Raw genomic sequence first — 17,714 nt, 5'->3', positions numbered from 1 at the left:
ATCTGCCAGGACCCCATCCGGACCAAGGGCTTTCCCTTCCAGCACACCCCCTCAGTGCCTCCACCACCTCATCTATCTCAAACTTTAGGTCCTCCAGAGGGTCTGAATTGAGCACATCACCTACAATAACTCTGATGGCATTTTCACATGAAAAACGTGTCTAAAAAATGCCTCACCCACTGAATTTCCTGCATGTGCACCTCTGTCGATGACTCAGTGCACTATTTCCAATACGAGGAGTTTATTACCCCCAAAAAAGCGACCCTACCTTTAATTTCAGATGCCACCCTATGGTCCTCCCATGCCTTTTCCCTTATTTCCCTTCTCCTCACTTCCCTTGCTTTCCGGTACTCTGCTCTAGCTGTTTTATTCCAAACTTGAGCCCTAGGAACCCCTTCCAGGGCAGCGTGAAGGTTAGATAGTGCTTTGGAGCTGTCTTATCGAACCAGTCCTGGAGTTGGAGGGGTTTCCTGGTCTCTGTGCATGTAAGTGCAGGCCCAATCTCTTTTGTGATGTCAACAATAGCCTCTCTTATTTCGTTAGGGTTACAGCAGGTTCGAAATAAACTGATACAAGATGCTGGTTACTCTAGATCAGAGAGGGAAGGAAGTTGACCTTATCTACCGTAGCCCACTTTATCCTATAACAATTTTTCCTACCCACAATCGGTCAAAACATGTCTTGGCCCATGAGGTCTTCTCTCCCACCCCTCTAATAGTGCAGGACAGATATGCATGATCACTAAAAACCAGTTTGCATGACCTGTAGCTCCCCCAGAAAGCTCCTTAACTACTCAGAACTGATGATGTAATCAATATTAGATGCAGAAATCCTACTCCAAAATGTTAGTGCCAAGGTTTTTACTCCCTGTTATCATTTAGCATTTTCATGTTATATTTTAACAACAGATGATTCAGGGTAATACCATTGCTGTTGTCTCTAAAGCACCCAAATCTCTCTAGCTGGCCACAACTTGAATACACAAGTAATGGACAATGTTTGGCATTAAAGTCCCCTACCCATAAAATCTCCAATGGCTTCTTATGTGTCTGGGTTAGTCATTTAATTTCCTCCTCCAATATATCTACCACAGTTGAGGCAAACCCTCAAAAACATTATAGTAAAAATTAATCAAAAGAATATCCCAACCGCCATCCAAAACCATGATCATAGATGGAAAACACGGAGACACTACAGAGTGCAGTATAACATTCCCCAAAAAGGCGTTGGATATCAGTGTTACCAGCTCACCCTCAGCCCTACCTGCTTTTGATGGTTTGGCTGGAACCGCAAACAGTTGGTACCTGTCTAGCCCCCAATCATCAATTGCCCACGTCTCTTGGAGACAAATAATTTGATGCCTCCCCAAAAGAGCCAACCACTCAGGGTTAGACACCCTTTTAGCTAATCCAGCTATGTTCCAGGACAAAAGGCTCACCCTGTTTGGGAAGGGAAAATTAGAAGAGATCACACTCAGTGGACCCTTCTCCACGCCCCTATTCCCTGACACTCTTGTAGGGAGTCAATCGGGGCTCTCTAAATTTCCAATGAGGGCAAACCCATTATTAAGAGGTGTCCCTATAAAGAGCTCATGATTGTGGATTACACTAGGCATAATGTGTGCTTTCTGTAGGGGTTTGCAGGATGGTAAAAGGAGTTGAGGTAGTTTATAAAAGGAAAACAAAAGGGCAAACCTCGATAGATGAAAACTGAAGCAGAGATTTGTGTGAATGATGTAACGCCAACGCAACTTTCCCTGGGGACCTGAGATTTACCACCACGCCGTTCCCCAAAAAGATCTTAGGAGATATACCCACCCAATGGACAGTTCTAGCCATTACAATCTGATCTGGTCCCCCATACCATAAACAGAGCCAAACTTATGAATCACCTTTGTGATTAGCTGGTCAGTTGTTTCAGTTTGTTTGGAGCCAAGGCAAGGGAGGTTAGTGAGTATTAAAATATAAGGCCACGCAGCAGAGGCCAGATGTAACCTTTAACCAGCTGCTATACTCCTCTGAGATACACCTTGAGTGGGGGTGTGCTCTTTGGAGCTGCAATTAGTATGTACCCACTAACTGAAGTAGTTCCCTTGTTTGTTTCTTTCACAGGCTTGACTCTGGGGGTAAAATGTACATTCTTTGGCATTGGTGGGTATAGCTATTGCCTGCATTATAGCCCTGTCCAGTGATGAAGGGCTCGAGGCTGGTACCTTATTCACAATAACAGCGACTGCCACCTGGTTATCTACCATTCTACCACCCCTACTCCCCCCCATTGCCCCACCAGAGGTAGGTTGTACATCCTATAAATTTGCAAGGGCTAAAGATGCTTGCTCAACTACTAGAGCAGACAACTTAGTCTCAATGACTTCTAAAGGGTCCTCTAACGGTTTTTTATAAAGCCTTAATCTGGACACCACCCTCTCATAAAACTCATTAATAAACTGTGAATCTACAGGGACTGACTGCAATGTCCTTTTAACAGGCAAAGGAGGTTTCGTTCACCCCGTGCCTCCTTTTTTCTTTTTAACCAATGGCTCGCTTGACACTAATGAATCTAAATGCGACAAGCTGGGTCCCAAAGAGGGTAGTCCGGAATCAAAACTAGCATCAGGATTACTAACATCCACAGAACAATCTCCAGTTTCCCTCTCATCAGTTGCACCAAACGGGGGGCCATCAATGCCCCCTTCCCAAGACAGGCAGCATTCTGACAACCTAATCTCCTTGGAGAGAACACCCGCTGCTCAGGTCAGAAAGGAATCCAATGTTGTTATGGTCCCCCGCAGACAGTACAGATGTTATTTTCCTTTTACCCATGATTTTAAAACTTAGGAGGCAGTTCTGACTGATCAAAGAGAAAACTAAGTTCACCTTGAGAAGCTAAGGAGCTTATTTACATGCCCCTAGCACCCCAGGAGTGTTACTTTCATTAATGCTCCGGTGGCGCTGTGCCCATTTCCACATTTACAAGATGGCGTTAAGCCACTTTCTGTGGCTTAATGTTGCCTTATAAATATGGCCCTGACGCAGTTTTCGGTGATAGAGGGGCATGCATTGGGTGTTGCTGTGGTTGTTGTCTTGCAACATCCATTGCTTTTGACACTGCCCCAAATTTACGAGAAATCGTAAATCTGAGACAGCACCAAAATCTAACACCCCCCCCCACCCAGCGGTGGCACAAGAGTGGCGCAACAGGGAAAAATACTTTTATTTCTACTTATTTTTCCTTTTTCTATGTGTGCTGCATTTTGAAGCACACAGAGTAAAAGCACAATGCCATTAATTATTGTTTATATGCAGCAAGGGTCCTTTTCTGCACATAAACAATCATTAAACAATGACATTTTGCTACTTCTATGTGTGCTGCACTGTGCAGCACACATAGAAGTAACAAATCGCCATTATTGATTCATTATCCCTTCCTGCACATAAACAATCATTCCCTGAAACACAGGCACCCTTGTAGTATGGTGCAAGGGTGCCTGAGTTGGCAGCTAATTTTACCACCAGCACAGGGGGAGAGGACAGAAATGCTCTGTATCTGGTAGATATGGTTCATTTCTGCCCTTTTCTGACACTTGCTGCGCCAACCAGTGCCCCCGGGGCTTGAAAATAAGCTCCTAAAATCAACAAGGGGTGGCCCAGCCTTGCTGAGCCCCGGACGGGTGCAGACAGGCCTCTTGGCGCAGCTGGGCAGGTGGAACACTTTACTAGCACATCAGTGTCTTCTCCTCCTGTCTCCTCTCAAACACAGCAAGGCCTGCCGGGTGATGAAGTCCCACCCCAGCAGGCACGAGAGAGAGTCCCAGCAGAGTTCTAAGCGTCCTGCACTGCAGGGCAGGTGGAGTGCTTTAATAATAGGGCCTCAGTCTCTCCTCCTCCTCTCAAACACAGCAAGACCTGCTGGGGGATGAAGTCCCACCCCTTCAGGCAGACATGAGAGAGAGTCCCAGCAGAGTTCTAAGCATCATAAAGTCATTTTTTACTGTTCCTTTCATCCAGATAAAACCTGGTGGTAAGGAGCAGTAAAATCTTTATAATGCTCCCCTTGCCTGGGAAGAAGACTCCCATGACGAGGGAAGTATTATATTTTTTTAAAAGAAAATCCCATTTTGGGATGTTTTTTGTAAAGAAAAAAAATATTGTTTGCTACAGGGCTGTGTCTTTCTGATGCAGCCCTGCAGCAAAGATTAAAATGCATTGACAGGAACCGCCAGGAAGGTGGTTTGTGCCAATGCCTTCATAAAGGACCGCTTGCCTGGCAGTCATTTATAAATTTAGTGGGTGCTCTGTCAGTGATAGGGATGGAGTAACTAACTCCTTCCACATGGCAGAGTGGCAGGCCACCCACTGTTACATAAATCGGGCAAAAAGTGCATTGATGGCATATGAATAGGAGGAGTATTGTAAGGCACAAGAAATGAGTAAGGGGACATATGTTTTGTCATCATTGAAGCAGGCAGGCATTTTTTACATTCATCTATACCTGAAGATGCAGGAATCAGTTTATGACGAGTATCTGCAGGTCCTGCGTGAGGCTTGAGATCCAGCTGGGTTTGATCAGCAAACAGGTGACCAGCTAATCTGGTTACTCTATATAATTTCAGCTAGCTGGGCAATATGAATGTTGAAGAGGTATGTGCACTGTAAACAAAAACAATAGCCCTTTTACCTTCCACACTAGCCCTATAATATGGGATTGGCTTCCTGTATTTTGAAGGCCATGTGGTTGACACTTCACAGGTAACAAAAAGTCAATGGTTGATACATTATAGTTTCAATGAACGATAGCCTAGTCACAAATGTATTCATGGTAGACATGGTGAAGGGCAAGTAATCTGATTTGTGCATAAATGTTACCTATTCAAACTTTGAAAATAGGTCACTATTCTGGGGCATATTTCTACTTGTTAGGCAATAATCACACCACTCTGCTTGCTGTGACTCCAAAAGGGTGCTTTATTTACAACTGTAAACAAAGTAGCAAGCTGTTTGGCTGAGCCGCACAAGCTACCCCGTAAACTGGGCTAATAAAAGGTTCTAAACCAACCAACCTCCCCGAAGTAACTCCCACCTTGCACATCCTACCTTTAAGCACTTTTAAACTGCACACAGCCTTTAAAATGCCATGAGTCCTTTCATGAATGTAAATTCACCAAAATGCCAGAGGTAGCGGAAGTGATGACATTCACCCATTATGACCTTCTATTCTACTCACACACACTTACAAATACACACATTCAGATTTACACACACTTGCTCATCTAAACACACTCACCCCCAAGCGCGCACATGAAATACATTTAAAAGCATTTTTTTGCTTACCTCAGCTGTGAGGGAGGGTCTAACCCAGCTAATTGTTCTTCAATTTTTATTACACTAATAGTGAATACTTAAACATTATTCATTATCAGTGTGATAAAAAATGAGAAACCAAAGAGAAAGGAGCCCCAGCCAACATCCATAATGACATACTGCCACTGTATTTCTGGCATGGCTTTTGCCACCTCTGAAGCCAGGGGTCGCAAAGACAAGCCAGAGGTCGCAACTGCGACCCCTGGCGACCCGTAAATGACGTCTATGAGTCCTTTTGGTACTCGTACTGGAGCCCACAATAACCATCTTGTCCATCTTGTCTAGCCTGCCTGCCCTTCTACTAGGCCCTTGTTCTTGCCCCACATCTTGACTTTATTGTTCTTTGCTCGTTCTCACCCCCCCATATTTCCCCCAATCAGCTGAACAGTTTGCCTTCCTTGCTTCTGCCACCATATCCTTAGGTGTCATTTCTGCCCCCCAACCTAGAGCTTTTTATGGTCTTTCATACATTCGTCCAGCAACCGCATCAACCCTTCTCAACACAGGTTATTGCCCTGCTCAGCCAAGTGAACGCAATCATGCCTGAACAAAAGCAGGGACTCAAAAAGAATTCTCTGATACGCTATCACCTGCACCACTCTCACCTTGCAGAGACCAGTGATCTCTCTGTTCACCTTCCTAGCTATATCACAGCCGGCTGTGGGGTGCCCCTCCACACCCTCACAGACAACAGTATAGCCCAGAAAACATCTGTGGAAGCCAGCTGACCATCAACTTTTTCAAGATCCGCTTCATGGACTTCAGCAAATCTAGACCAGTGTATTTCCCCCTATCATTCTCCTCTAGATGAATGACTAAAACATCAGGCTTGCCCCACATTGCCTTTTGCTTTCATAACGTCGGCACTAGTTGCCTCCAACACATCCCACCAAGGCTAAACTGATGCAACCTGGCACCATCTTTTTTCCAACCCCAGCTGTTTGCTTCCAAATTGTCCCTCAGCCTGCACTGCGGCCCACTTCACTACGCAGGGCCCAGAGATCCACATAAGACACTGGTGAGACTCTGCACAAGGAGCATCTTCCAATAAAGCAACAAACCATTAGTTCATTGCTTGACAAACATATCTCCACACAAACTGCTCCTCCACCTACCCAACCATTCAGTCTGTCTTCCCTCACACCCAGCCAAAAATCCTCCTTCACTACCCCTAGCCAAAATGAGTGGGTGCTTAAGTCCATTGTCGGCAGGCCCTACACTCATAAGAATTTTCTCAACACTCCAGCAGTTGCCCCGAGCTACCTGCAGAACCATTCTCATGCAAGAAAATGAGGCCCTCACTCCAAAAACCTAGCTCCTAAAAAGGCTCGCAAGTGCAGGCAGGGTTCCACCTGTGCCTCTCCTGAATGGTCTAAGCACCCCTTACCATTCTGGTCAATCCTAGAGCTCCTCAAATCCACTTTGAAGCCCTTTGTGTGCAACACCAGGTTGGCCAACACCATCCCAGGACTACCTTTCCCACCTACCAAATCTGAAACCCTAAATGTGCTGAAGAACATCAAAGTGAAGAGCGCTCTCAAGATCTGCACCCCCCAAGTGAAACAGCATGCAGCTTTCACTTGCGATATTATTGGCCTCAGGACTTCAATTGAAATTGGACGCCTCTCGGGGCACCCTGCTATGCAGTTGGGACCAGCCATTTAACAATCTCTTACCAGCTCTTCTCAGTATGGGTCTTACTCCCACTGCATTTTCCCATAGAATGCAATACCTGCCAGCTTGCCTCCTGTGATAATCACAGATAAACCCCTCCCTAATTGACTCAAATTGAACTCCAGTATTTCCGGCATACCGTCGCTTCTCAACTATAATCCCTCTTCACGGCTATGCTTTCTCGCACCCAATGCTATTGCTACATCTTCCTTGTTGACACAGCCAGCAAATAATCCACTAGTAAACATGCTTTCACACCCTGTTGTCCCACAGACCTTCTGGAACACAAAGACTTTACTTGGCCACACTCAAGATCAAACCACAAAACATCTCCTACTGCAAATGACAAAGTGCCTCCATTGTCTAGACCCACAAAGTCCTTAGCTCAAAACCAGAGGTTCTACTGAAAGCATTGCAAGAGCAGTTCTCTCAGAACCTTCAACATCCCAGCATCAAACACAGTCATCCTATTCACCAACTGCTCCAGTGCTGCATTCTCACACACAGATGTCACCCGTCCTTTAACTCATCACTCCACAGTCTGACTGCCAAAGGCAACCAAAAGAAAATCCTAAAAGGAAATGACATAACCCTTGTCCTTCAAATATTGGGGTCAACTGTCTGTGCACCCCACCTTCTACCCAGAACACTCCAAAACATACTGCTCCAAAGGCTTCTGAAAAATCTCCTCTTTCCACATCTTTTTTCCACATCACTGGGTCATTTAGCAGCTACATAATCAATCCCTGATAGCCCACCAAAAACACTTCCAAACCAAAGAAGTCATCTTACACTCAATTGGACAAACAAATCCTGAGATGTGGCTTTACAGCCCCCGCATCAAAAATGCAATGCTTCTGCAAAGCGCATGCCCTGGGGCCACCACCCTATATGCAAAATTCAAGTGACCCAACATCTTTTGCACCAGTCGCAGCTCACACTTCTCTCCTTGCAGTAGGTCATCAATTAAACCATTCAACTCCTCTAACTATTCTCTTGGAAGTTGCACCACCATTACCACCAAGTGAAACTCAAGCCACAAAAATGTCAGAGGAGTTGCCGATCCTTCTGTCTTTTTGCACGCTAGTGGCATGGCAAAACAGTCCACATCAACCGCCAATGCCCTCATCATTCTCACACACTCTCCTGTTACCCCTGCTCTCCCAATGAGCAAGAAAAACATCCATGTAATGAAGAGCCTGCTGTGCAAACCACCCATTTCAGGAAGGTGATAATTATTCATACACTGCCCACGCAACTGAACCGCCCATTGACATGTACTTGTCAACAAAGTGTCTGCCCTGAAACAGTATTCCCACCAAGTGGAACTCATCTGGGGTCACTGGCGGAAGGCAAAAGCCAATATAATATATACCCTGACCATTTTGCACCAGCCTGCAACTCTGCACTAACTGAATGGCTGTATCTACACCGGCTGGAATAGGACACCAAACACTGGTCAACGAAATCATTTACAGAACCACCTTCAAACCATGATAGGTTTTGCATCAGCCTGAACTCCCCCAAAGCTTTCTTTGACACCACCCTTGGCATTTTCATCAGTGCAGGAATCAGAATTAGCTTTGCCATCCTACCCTGACTCACTTCTGTTGACAGTTTCTCCCACACTAGCTCCTCCATAACTTTGCAGGTCTTCAGATTGTCTGCTTGTCAACCCACCCAGGAACCCATTTACTGCATGCAAAAAACAAACTTAAGTAAATGTGAGTATTTGCCCATTGTCATTACTCTTTTGCCACTCCTCTTGCCCCATCCCACTGGGAGTGGATTGCCCACTGCTGCTCACTCCAGCAGGGGTGCCTGCCACCGCACTTGGAACAGTCATAGCAAAACTCACATGGTACAAATATCAGGCTCCCTTGTTAAAATTCCAGCAGGCCCCGATAGAGGGCTGCTTGCCCGTTTTCCCAAACCCACTCTGGGTGGGACGGCTCAGAAAGGGCTAGTAAGGATAGGCAGACTACTCGCTGTATGTGCCATTTGCGAGGGGCTCATAGGTGCCATGTCCTGATCAATACCCCCCATGGTTTTGCCGACATGGTGCTCCTCCATGCTCTAAACTGCTCATCATATTTTACCATGCCAAGCTACCAAAACTGATGCCAGCTGTCATAAGAGACATGTACTTCCTTAAGGCCACACTCTGCTTTGGAGACTTTCTACATAACATGCTGGTGAAAACAGTGAATGACCCGTCCAGGTATCAATGTTAGTGAGCACCTTCCGCCTCTTAGCTAGCTCCATTTCCTTTGCTTTCAAGCCTTCTTTGCTCATTGTCTCTCTATGCAGCGGTTTAAACAAATTTATATACTTTTGTTTGCCCAACTCTTATCCTTGGTCATCTGCATCAAATGCCCCCCCTTCCAAGGGGTAACCTACTAACATAAACAACAATCCTCCATAACACCCCTTCACTGTGCGAGCATCCGCTACAGTGATATTCCTCTCTTGCCCCATCTATGGCACAGCAGAGCTTTCACCACCTGCAGAACAAATCACCACAGTGTGTCCCGCACTCTCCCTGCTGTTGAGCACTGCCCCAGCACCACATCACTGATGCTTCCCGCCTGATGCCGATTTAATCCATACCATTCCTGCGTTTGTCTCTTGCTCGGGTGTCAAACCTTCCTGCCCATGATCCCCTCGCCATTGTCAGAAGACTCACTGTCCCCTGTTCCTCTGGACTATGTCCACCATTGTTCTCAGCTCGACCCAGGTCAGTGTTAACCCGTTCTCCCACTGAAGAGGAGGCCCCAGCAACCTAGCTCTTACTGCTGTTGGTACCACAGAGGTGCCCAAGTGTAGTCAATGTAGTCTTCTACCCTTCATTAGCCACTGCCACCTCCAAGATCCTTTCCATCTGCAGTGCATGCATCTCACTGGTCCACCGGGGAACAGTGCCATGATGACATGGACTTCTGTCAGCACACTGTCACTGATGCAACTATCTCGCTCAGCGTCCCAGGCCCCTCTGCTCCAAGGGTGAGTACACACTGTGGGCCTCACACAAGACTTACTGTGTTATATTGCCACAACCCACAATAGGGCCAGCTAGGTTCACTCTGTCACCTCAGTTTGACTGGACCATAGCTCCTCCAGAACGCCTTGTCTAATACATGTCTGCCCAGGACTGGTTTCGCTCTTCTTCTAACAAGCACCAGAAAGGGGCGCCTTAGCAATCCCCCCAACATCCTGCTCAGAGTCACCTGTGCTTACTCCGCAACCAAGAGGATGTTCTATGTGCAAAAATGCAGAAGAAACGCCATTTGAAGCAGCTCTGCAAGGGTTTCCACGAACAACTTGACCCCTCTGCTCGAGCGAACGATGCCAGGGAGAGCTGTTCCACTTCTTCCAAATGCAAGCCAAACATCAATGTCTGTGAGGGCGATTGAAGCCATCAGAATGACCTTTAATGAAAGAATCATTGCCCTGTACTAACGTAGTTGATGCAGTGTTGCACATGCAATGATAACAAATTGGCATAGTCAGCGAACTTTTAGGCTTTCAATAACGGCGTCACAAATTCAGAATCAGAAACTCTAAGAATTCCCATCAACTTGGTGGCAGACACAAATGAAAGTGCTCTTGCTGCTGTATGCTACATGAGCGGCCCTATGACTGCCACGTCACCACGTCACTGCCTCCCCTTCCACACAACCTTCTTGAGCGCACTGCGCTGCTCATGCTCAGGATCCTAAATGTAATGATGTGTCTGCTTTTGTGTGTCAGGTTTAATGGCAGGTTGTGAAAAGCTAAGGAAGTCCCTGGCCTAGAACACAGGAGTTCACAAATGTGCCCATCCTGATATTTAGATGTGCATGTGTGGGGGGGAAAGCTCAATAGCAAGCACAGATTCAGTTAATCAAAACAGCTGAGGAAACTACAGCTACGCATTTTGACAGGGGCATTAATATAATGCTATCTCTATGAAGGAGAATGTTGATCTGTACATATCTTTGGTCATCAGGTGGTCAAAGTATCCATAGCTGGGATCTCTTTACATGTGACACTGAGTAAATTTGTGCTTCACCACCTGACGTTCCGTTTCATGTGACGCTGGTAAAGTTTATTTGTTGTAGATAGATCTACAAGTGGATTGCAAGAGAAACCGGTCTAAGTGATGGATATGGGACATCTAGAGAGATGTCAGTGATAATGTCATGGATATTGCAGGCCTCCTTCACTGCTGACTTGTCTTTGAGGACGACCGAAACAGTAACAATTTACACATTTTAAAGAAAATGCTGCACCACAGAAATGGAAAATTTGATACGAAGTCCGGTTTACTTGTTCTCCTGCCTGAACTTTAGTCCTGGCCTCATTTTCAATCCTTACTTTGAATCCTTAAAAAGGACATCAGGCTGCAGTACCCCCACAAAGATCAGTGGATAGTCTACACTTTCTCAGTAGAGGCTAGAGTATTTATACTCATAGGCAAGAATCAGCCCGACCTGTTGTTTTAATGTAGCTGTGCATGGCATTGCACTTTAAGTGTACATCCCACATGGGGAATAGACATACCATAAAAACATTCACAAATGTTTGTTTTGTGTTTATCTTCTCTTTGTAGGCCTGAAGTGAATTTAAAGAAGTATTCAGGTTGCATGAAAGATATCGAAGTTTCCCGAACACCCTACAATTTACTGAGTAGCCCTGATTATGTCGGAATCACCAAAGGATGTGCATTAGAGGTAGGTTGAAATGTCAGATTGTTCTGTGTGTTTAAGTGTTTCATATATGCATGCTTCCTAAACACATTCACAAAACAACACACTTAATGATAACATTTTAGCACCAAACAACATACATTCGCTAAATGTCAATTGCCCTTTAGAAAGATACATTTTTCCTGCCTACAATACATTTTAAATGTGTGCAGAGCTGGAAAGTTTTCATCTCTAGAAAACTCTGCTCATTCCCAAAGCTGCAAAGTTTTACACTTTCCAAGATTTGCTTTAAGATCATAACTTTTGCAATAATGAATGTGGAAAAAAGGAACATTTGTATAGAAGAAATCTGCAGTTTTCACTGCATGTAAATATGCTCTGTATGCTGCTTCACAAACTCTCTGAAGGAAAAAAGAGAAAACTTTGCACACACCTGGTACTGTGATGTTTGTAAACTCTGGTTGTGCTGAAAACGAATGCAGAGTTGTTTTTTGTCATTGTTTTCTCCTACTTTCAACAAAAGGAGACATTCAAGTGGGTTTGTTCTCTTTATTATTATTTTTCATCCTGAGTCTGGGATAGGCGTGGACACTCCTGGGCCCTCTACTAGGGCATACGGCATGGCACAACGAGCACTTGTAGTTTGGTACAGCAAGTACTTATATCTGATCTAGAGGGTCATGTAGTGACAGCTGGTACTACTGCAGCTTTATGCAAGAGGTTGCAAGTACTTGCATCCAACTGGAAAGGGACCACTAGTGGCACCGCGCATTACTAAAGCTTTGTGAAAGAGTTCTCAAGCATTTAGATTCGAGTTAGGAGTAGATGGAAAGGCAACTTGAGGGACTGGAACTTTGTGAAAGTATTTTGAAGCCGTTCTATCTGATTTGAAAGGGAAATATTTGAACTCCGTTCAGTACTACAGCTTTGTGGAAGGCCAGAATCAGGGCCGGCTGTAGGGTCGCGTAACTGGTGCAGCCGCACTGAGTGCTGACCTGGAGGGGGCACTGAACTTGAGGGCATAGCGGAGTGGATTAGTAAAACCGGACTTTACTTGCCATTCAAAATACATTTAATTTATGTGAGAACGAGGCTAGGGAGAGTTGATGGTCACTTTTGCTGGGTGGTAGTGAGGAGATTTGAGGAGGAGGTCATGTGGGGAGGCGGCAAAAAAGATTGTCGCGCCAGGCGCCACCAGCGCTAAATCCGTTCCTGGCCAGAGCTATTTATTTTAGCAGTGTTTGTTAAATTCTATCACTTATGTCTTGCCAATTCCAGTGTTCATCCACAAAAAGGGTGAGTTTGTGGAAAATAGACATCTTTTGAATGTAACCTTATGGAGCAAAAGAACTCACTCGTATGCAATAAACATGGATACATTTTCCAAACGAAACGCAGTATAACCCTGTCATCATTCAAGCATGGATTTTCCCAAATATATTTAGTTTTCGTGATTTAGAAAACGTGCTTTGTGTGACTTGTGTTGCTGAATACAGAAGAGAGAGGTAGTTCATGGTTTACTTGTCACTTTAGGACTCAGTGTACTTATTACCATAGCTTTTTAATGCGCATATACTGTTGAATAATACAGTTTGTATGAAGCTGGCTACTGAGTTAGCAAAATAGTAAATGCCTTCATGCACGCCACACTACTTGTAGTAGAAGCATTTGCCATACATTTCTGAATATTAGTGGCCTCACTGAAAACAGTCGCCTGATATAATACTGTAATAATCTGGATTGTTAGATTGTTTTCTACTACCATGTCCCAAGAGAAAATGTTTATATTTTTAGATTTAAAGTGAAGGTTTTGCCACGTGATGTTAGTTCGTTTTCTCTCACTTCTATCGCGTGGGGATATCTTATTGTGGCTATCCGTTTTGAGGGTGCCCATCCTGGATATACTGATGTGTAATTTCAATAACTGTGTCTATCATGGTATACTGAGTGCCCTGGCTTTACGGTCTGAATCTTTTTATTTTGTGGGCATTTGTAAGACAGTGCTGAGTAGTAGTAATACCTCGTTTCGGTAAAAATCCACAAAAGCAGGGGTGGCTCCTCAATTAGGGCGGAGGAGCGTCCCACTCCAGCAGCAGCAGCTGCAAAACCTTTAAAAGAGGTGGTGCCAAGGGGTGACGAGCAGTGAGGGGGAGTGCATCCTTTTCTTTTAAACAGGTGGTGCCAAGGGGTGACGAGCAGTGTGGGGGGAGTGCTCAGCACTACCCTCGCTGTGCATGTATGTTTGGCCGGCCGTCTCGGGTCAGTTTTAAAAAAAGATATATTTTAATGTTTATTCCCCATTCCCCGCGCTGCCCCGCCCCTTCCACGCCCCGCAAGCTGCTCCTGCATAAAAGCAGCTGCAAAACCTTTTAAAGGGATGGTGCCAAGGGGTGACGAGCAGCGAGGGGGGAGTGCCCAGCACCATCCTCACTGTGCATGTATGTTTGGCCAGCCGTCTAGGGTCAGTTTTTAAAAAAATATATTTTAATGTTTATCCCCTCCTCCCCCGCTGCCCCTTCCACACCCCGCAATCTGCTTCTGCACAAAATTTTTCAATCAGCAATTTAAAACACATACAAACATTAAAATATTCAAACAAGAATATAAATCTTCACAACACTTAAATAATCAGCTAAGGCAATCATATGTTAAATAATAAAACAAGTTCATCTCTGAATTTTTACGTACACACAATGCTGCTCAAAAACAGTTTATAAATTTAATCCCACACCCTTAAACCTAACGCTTTAAGGGTCCTTTAGGGTCACAGCTTTGGATCTAATCACCCATGCCCGCTGCAAGAAGCGTGAAACAGGGAACACAATTTGTTCTTCTGTATCACTCTTCAGAATCTGCAGGGCGACCCAGTAATACCTAACGCCTAGTGAATTACAAAGTGAAATATTCAATTTCTTCTGAGTTTGTCTATAAAAAGGGAAGAAGATCAAAAAGTGTGCCTCTCTTTCACTGTATCAAGTATTGTGGCCCATCTATTAATGAAGAGCCTGTTTTGTCCCTTTTTGCATTAAAACTTCTGAGCGGTACGACATCACACCTAAACTGCAAACATAAGCATTTTGCCGGTTAGGGGAAAATTCTGTCTAGATATGGTTCAAAGCAGGGAATATATTTATAAACCTTGAATTGGGCAGCCATGATCCCCTCAATCTGATCATTCCAAGTCCTTGCTAAAATGAAATAGCAGCAATTCCTTTTGAGTTCCTGTATGACTCCCTCGGCCATTTTTCCTGGGGCGTTCCAGATCTCTTCCATTTTTACCATTCACATAAATGCTTAACATTCTGCAACCAGGGTGTACGCAATTGAAAATCAGAGGCAATTAATTCACATAGAGATTCTCTATAGGGAGCCAACTCCCCCGTCATCTGGACCCTTCCCCAGTATAAGAGAGGTTTTAACGAACTTAGATGATGGATGTTATTTAGTGACAAGTTGTACCTCAAGGATATGAGGGGAGTATTCAGCGGTAAATTAAAAAGGGCTCTAATTAACCTATTTTCATTTTATTTTACAACTACAGCATTAGCATAGCCCCACATCTCAGCCCTGTACGTGGCTTCTGCCGCTGCCACAGCTCTATATAGTTCCAGGGCTGGCAAGACCACTTCCCCCTCCAATGTTCTGTACCTCCTGCCTATGGCCGATGCCCTCTAGTGTAGGATGATCTTACCTTTCTCCGATTGCGAGCCCCACAACATGTTATCTGTCAACCTTACCCCAAGATAATCAAAGTATTTGACTTGTTCCAATGGGATACCTTCTATTTCCATTTTACTTTTAAAGGACTGGTGCGGATTGATTGCCATACACTTAGATTTAGCAGGGTTATGTTCAACACCTCTTTGGTGGCCGAAATCTGCAAATGTGTTAAATTTGCTTTTTAGAACTGTTGGGGTTATGGATACAAGAAGAGTGTCATTAGCGAACAAAAGTAGAGGTAAAAAGACTCCAGCGGATTTAAGTGCACAGTGTCCACACTGAGACAGCTATTTGAACGCCCCAATTTATGTAAAGGCTGAAAAGTGGGCGTGGGCGTGGGCGTGGGCGTGAGCACACAGCCCTGCTGCAGGCCCCTTTTAATAGTGATCCTAGGTGTGAGGTCTTCCCTGTCCCATCTAAATTTGACATATGTATTCTCATGAACGGTTCTTAAGATCCTCAGAAGATCGCTAGGGATGTCATAGTCATCAAGAACCTCCACAGCATTCCTCTAGGAACCACATCAAAGGCTGCTTGCAGATCTAAGAAGGCAACATATAAATGATCATGCTTCAAGAGGACATACTTCCAATATAATATTTTAAACTGAAAACACTGATCCAAGGTGTTAACCTTAGATCTAAAGTTTGCCTGGTTATCTTCAAGGATTGAGCTATCTTTACTGTCCAACACAGATGGGGGCTTGACAACTGGGAAGCTTCCAGCAACAGATTGAAAACATCATAAAAAGGGCCTTTAGGTTGAGCACAAAGACCTCATAAATCATAGGCTTAGCTCCAGGAAACGCGCCCCTTAGTTGCTTTTGATGCAAGGACAGGAAGGCAGAATTACAGTCCCAGTAAAATATTAGCCTTGGCTTTTCAAAGGGAAAGCAGGGGCTAATCCTTTCAAACCACACAAGTGAACTTAACGTGTACATACATGTTAGGTCGAGCATAGCAGTGTGTATGCACTTCTTTCTTGACGTGTTTGTATGTATCTGGGCTTTTAACACCGCCCACCTCACGTCCACCACTATCACTGGTTTGTGGGCTTGGCTTTCAAAAATCCTTTGATGACATTGGTAAATGGTTTACGTTCGTCCTTCCTTGGGGAGGTTTTATTACCGCGTTGGATATCGCCCCTGTTACATGGCTAACTGCACTTCTGTTGATAAGCTTGACTTTGCGAGCAAATTTCTTTTTCCTTTTCTGTCTCTCCTTATCTCTGATGCCCGTGGCAGCCGTGGCGCTGTGAATCGGCTCTCTTATGTGAAACTGTTTTACTTTTGATTTTCAAGTTATGTGGCAAGAAAAGTCCAGTTAGGAGTTTGTAATGCTAATAGCTCTTACTCGGGCAAATGCGAGACCCATTGCATTGCAAATGGTTGTTATATATTGGAATTATGACTGCACCACCCCGGAAGGGAGAGATAATTCCACTTGCCATGATGGAATTGCTAAGAGGATTGAGATAAGGAACCCATACATCAGTTTGAGTTTAGGTACAGGTCCCCAGGGATGCCATTCAGACCAGGAGCCTTTTCTCTTTTTATCTGCTTGACTGCATTTGCTGTTTCAACAAGGGAAAACCTATTTGTATCATGGCCTATGCTTACTTGATTTTTCCCTAAGCCATCCAGCCCCAAGTGCTCTATCGCCCGGCTTATGCTGTAAGACGGTTCTTGCACATTGGCAACATCCTACTTAGATTAAAGACCCAAAAAGTGTGATACCCACATATTGGGCGGTATAACAGTCTCCACATGATTATCAGCAGTACGCGTCACTATCCCTATCAGCTTCCAGAACCCCTTTGAGTCATCATGCTGCTGTGTCTCTGCTAGTTTTGCCAACTGCTCAATTTCCCATATTATTTTTTTACCTCTATCAGGATAGCCTTATACCTCTTTTTTGCCATACCTATTTGTGCCTGGAGGCCAACCTTCACCACCTCTAATACAATGGTCTTAGTGTTTCTACATTCCTTTGTATACCAAGAGGGGAGTTGTCTTTGGTTTTCGTCTCTACGTACTACTTTCACAAAAAAATGTCTCGGCTGTTCCATCAATTGACTATCGAGATTAACAAGTGAAGACCTCTCCCCTCCCATAGTAACTACTCGGGAGAGTATATTAGCAAACAGACTGTACATTTATGATAGTGCCTTAGTGTTATTTGCAACTGCCATACATTGAACGCCACTCCTGTTATTAGAGGTCTCCATCGTATGAGCACTAATTACCAGTGTCAGGTCTGTACTCACAAATAAA

At 44.6% G+C, this 17,714-nt stretch overlaps 1 protein-coding gene across 7 annotated transcripts in view; it reads left to right on the top strand.

The window, feature by feature from the left end:
- The window catches only part of LAMA2 (laminin subunit alpha 2), a 3,379,260-nt gene that overhangs the window by 3,259,217 nt on the left and 102,329 nt on the right, over window positions 1-17,714 (top strand). For all 7 annotated transcript variants that reach the window (XM_069234829.1, XM_069234828.1, XM_069234823.1 and 4 more), the window contains one exon: window positions 11,626-11,746. In XM_069234829.1, coding sequence (XP_069090930.1) covers window positions 11,626-11,746 — 121 coding nt within the window. The remainder of the gene's footprint in view (window positions 1-11,625; window positions 11,747-17,714) is intronic.

The sequence above is a fragment of the Pleurodeles waltl genome, chromosome 5, assembly GCF_031143425.1.
Source record: "Pleurodeles waltl isolate 20211129_DDA chromosome 5, aPleWal1.hap1.20221129, whole genome shotgun sequence".
NCBI classification, from domain to species: Eukaryota; Metazoa; Chordata; class Amphibia; order Caudata; family Salamandridae; genus Pleurodeles; species Pleurodeles waltl.
Note: the sequence above shows the minus strand (reverse complement) of the source record. Positions and strands in the feature narration are given on the sequence as shown.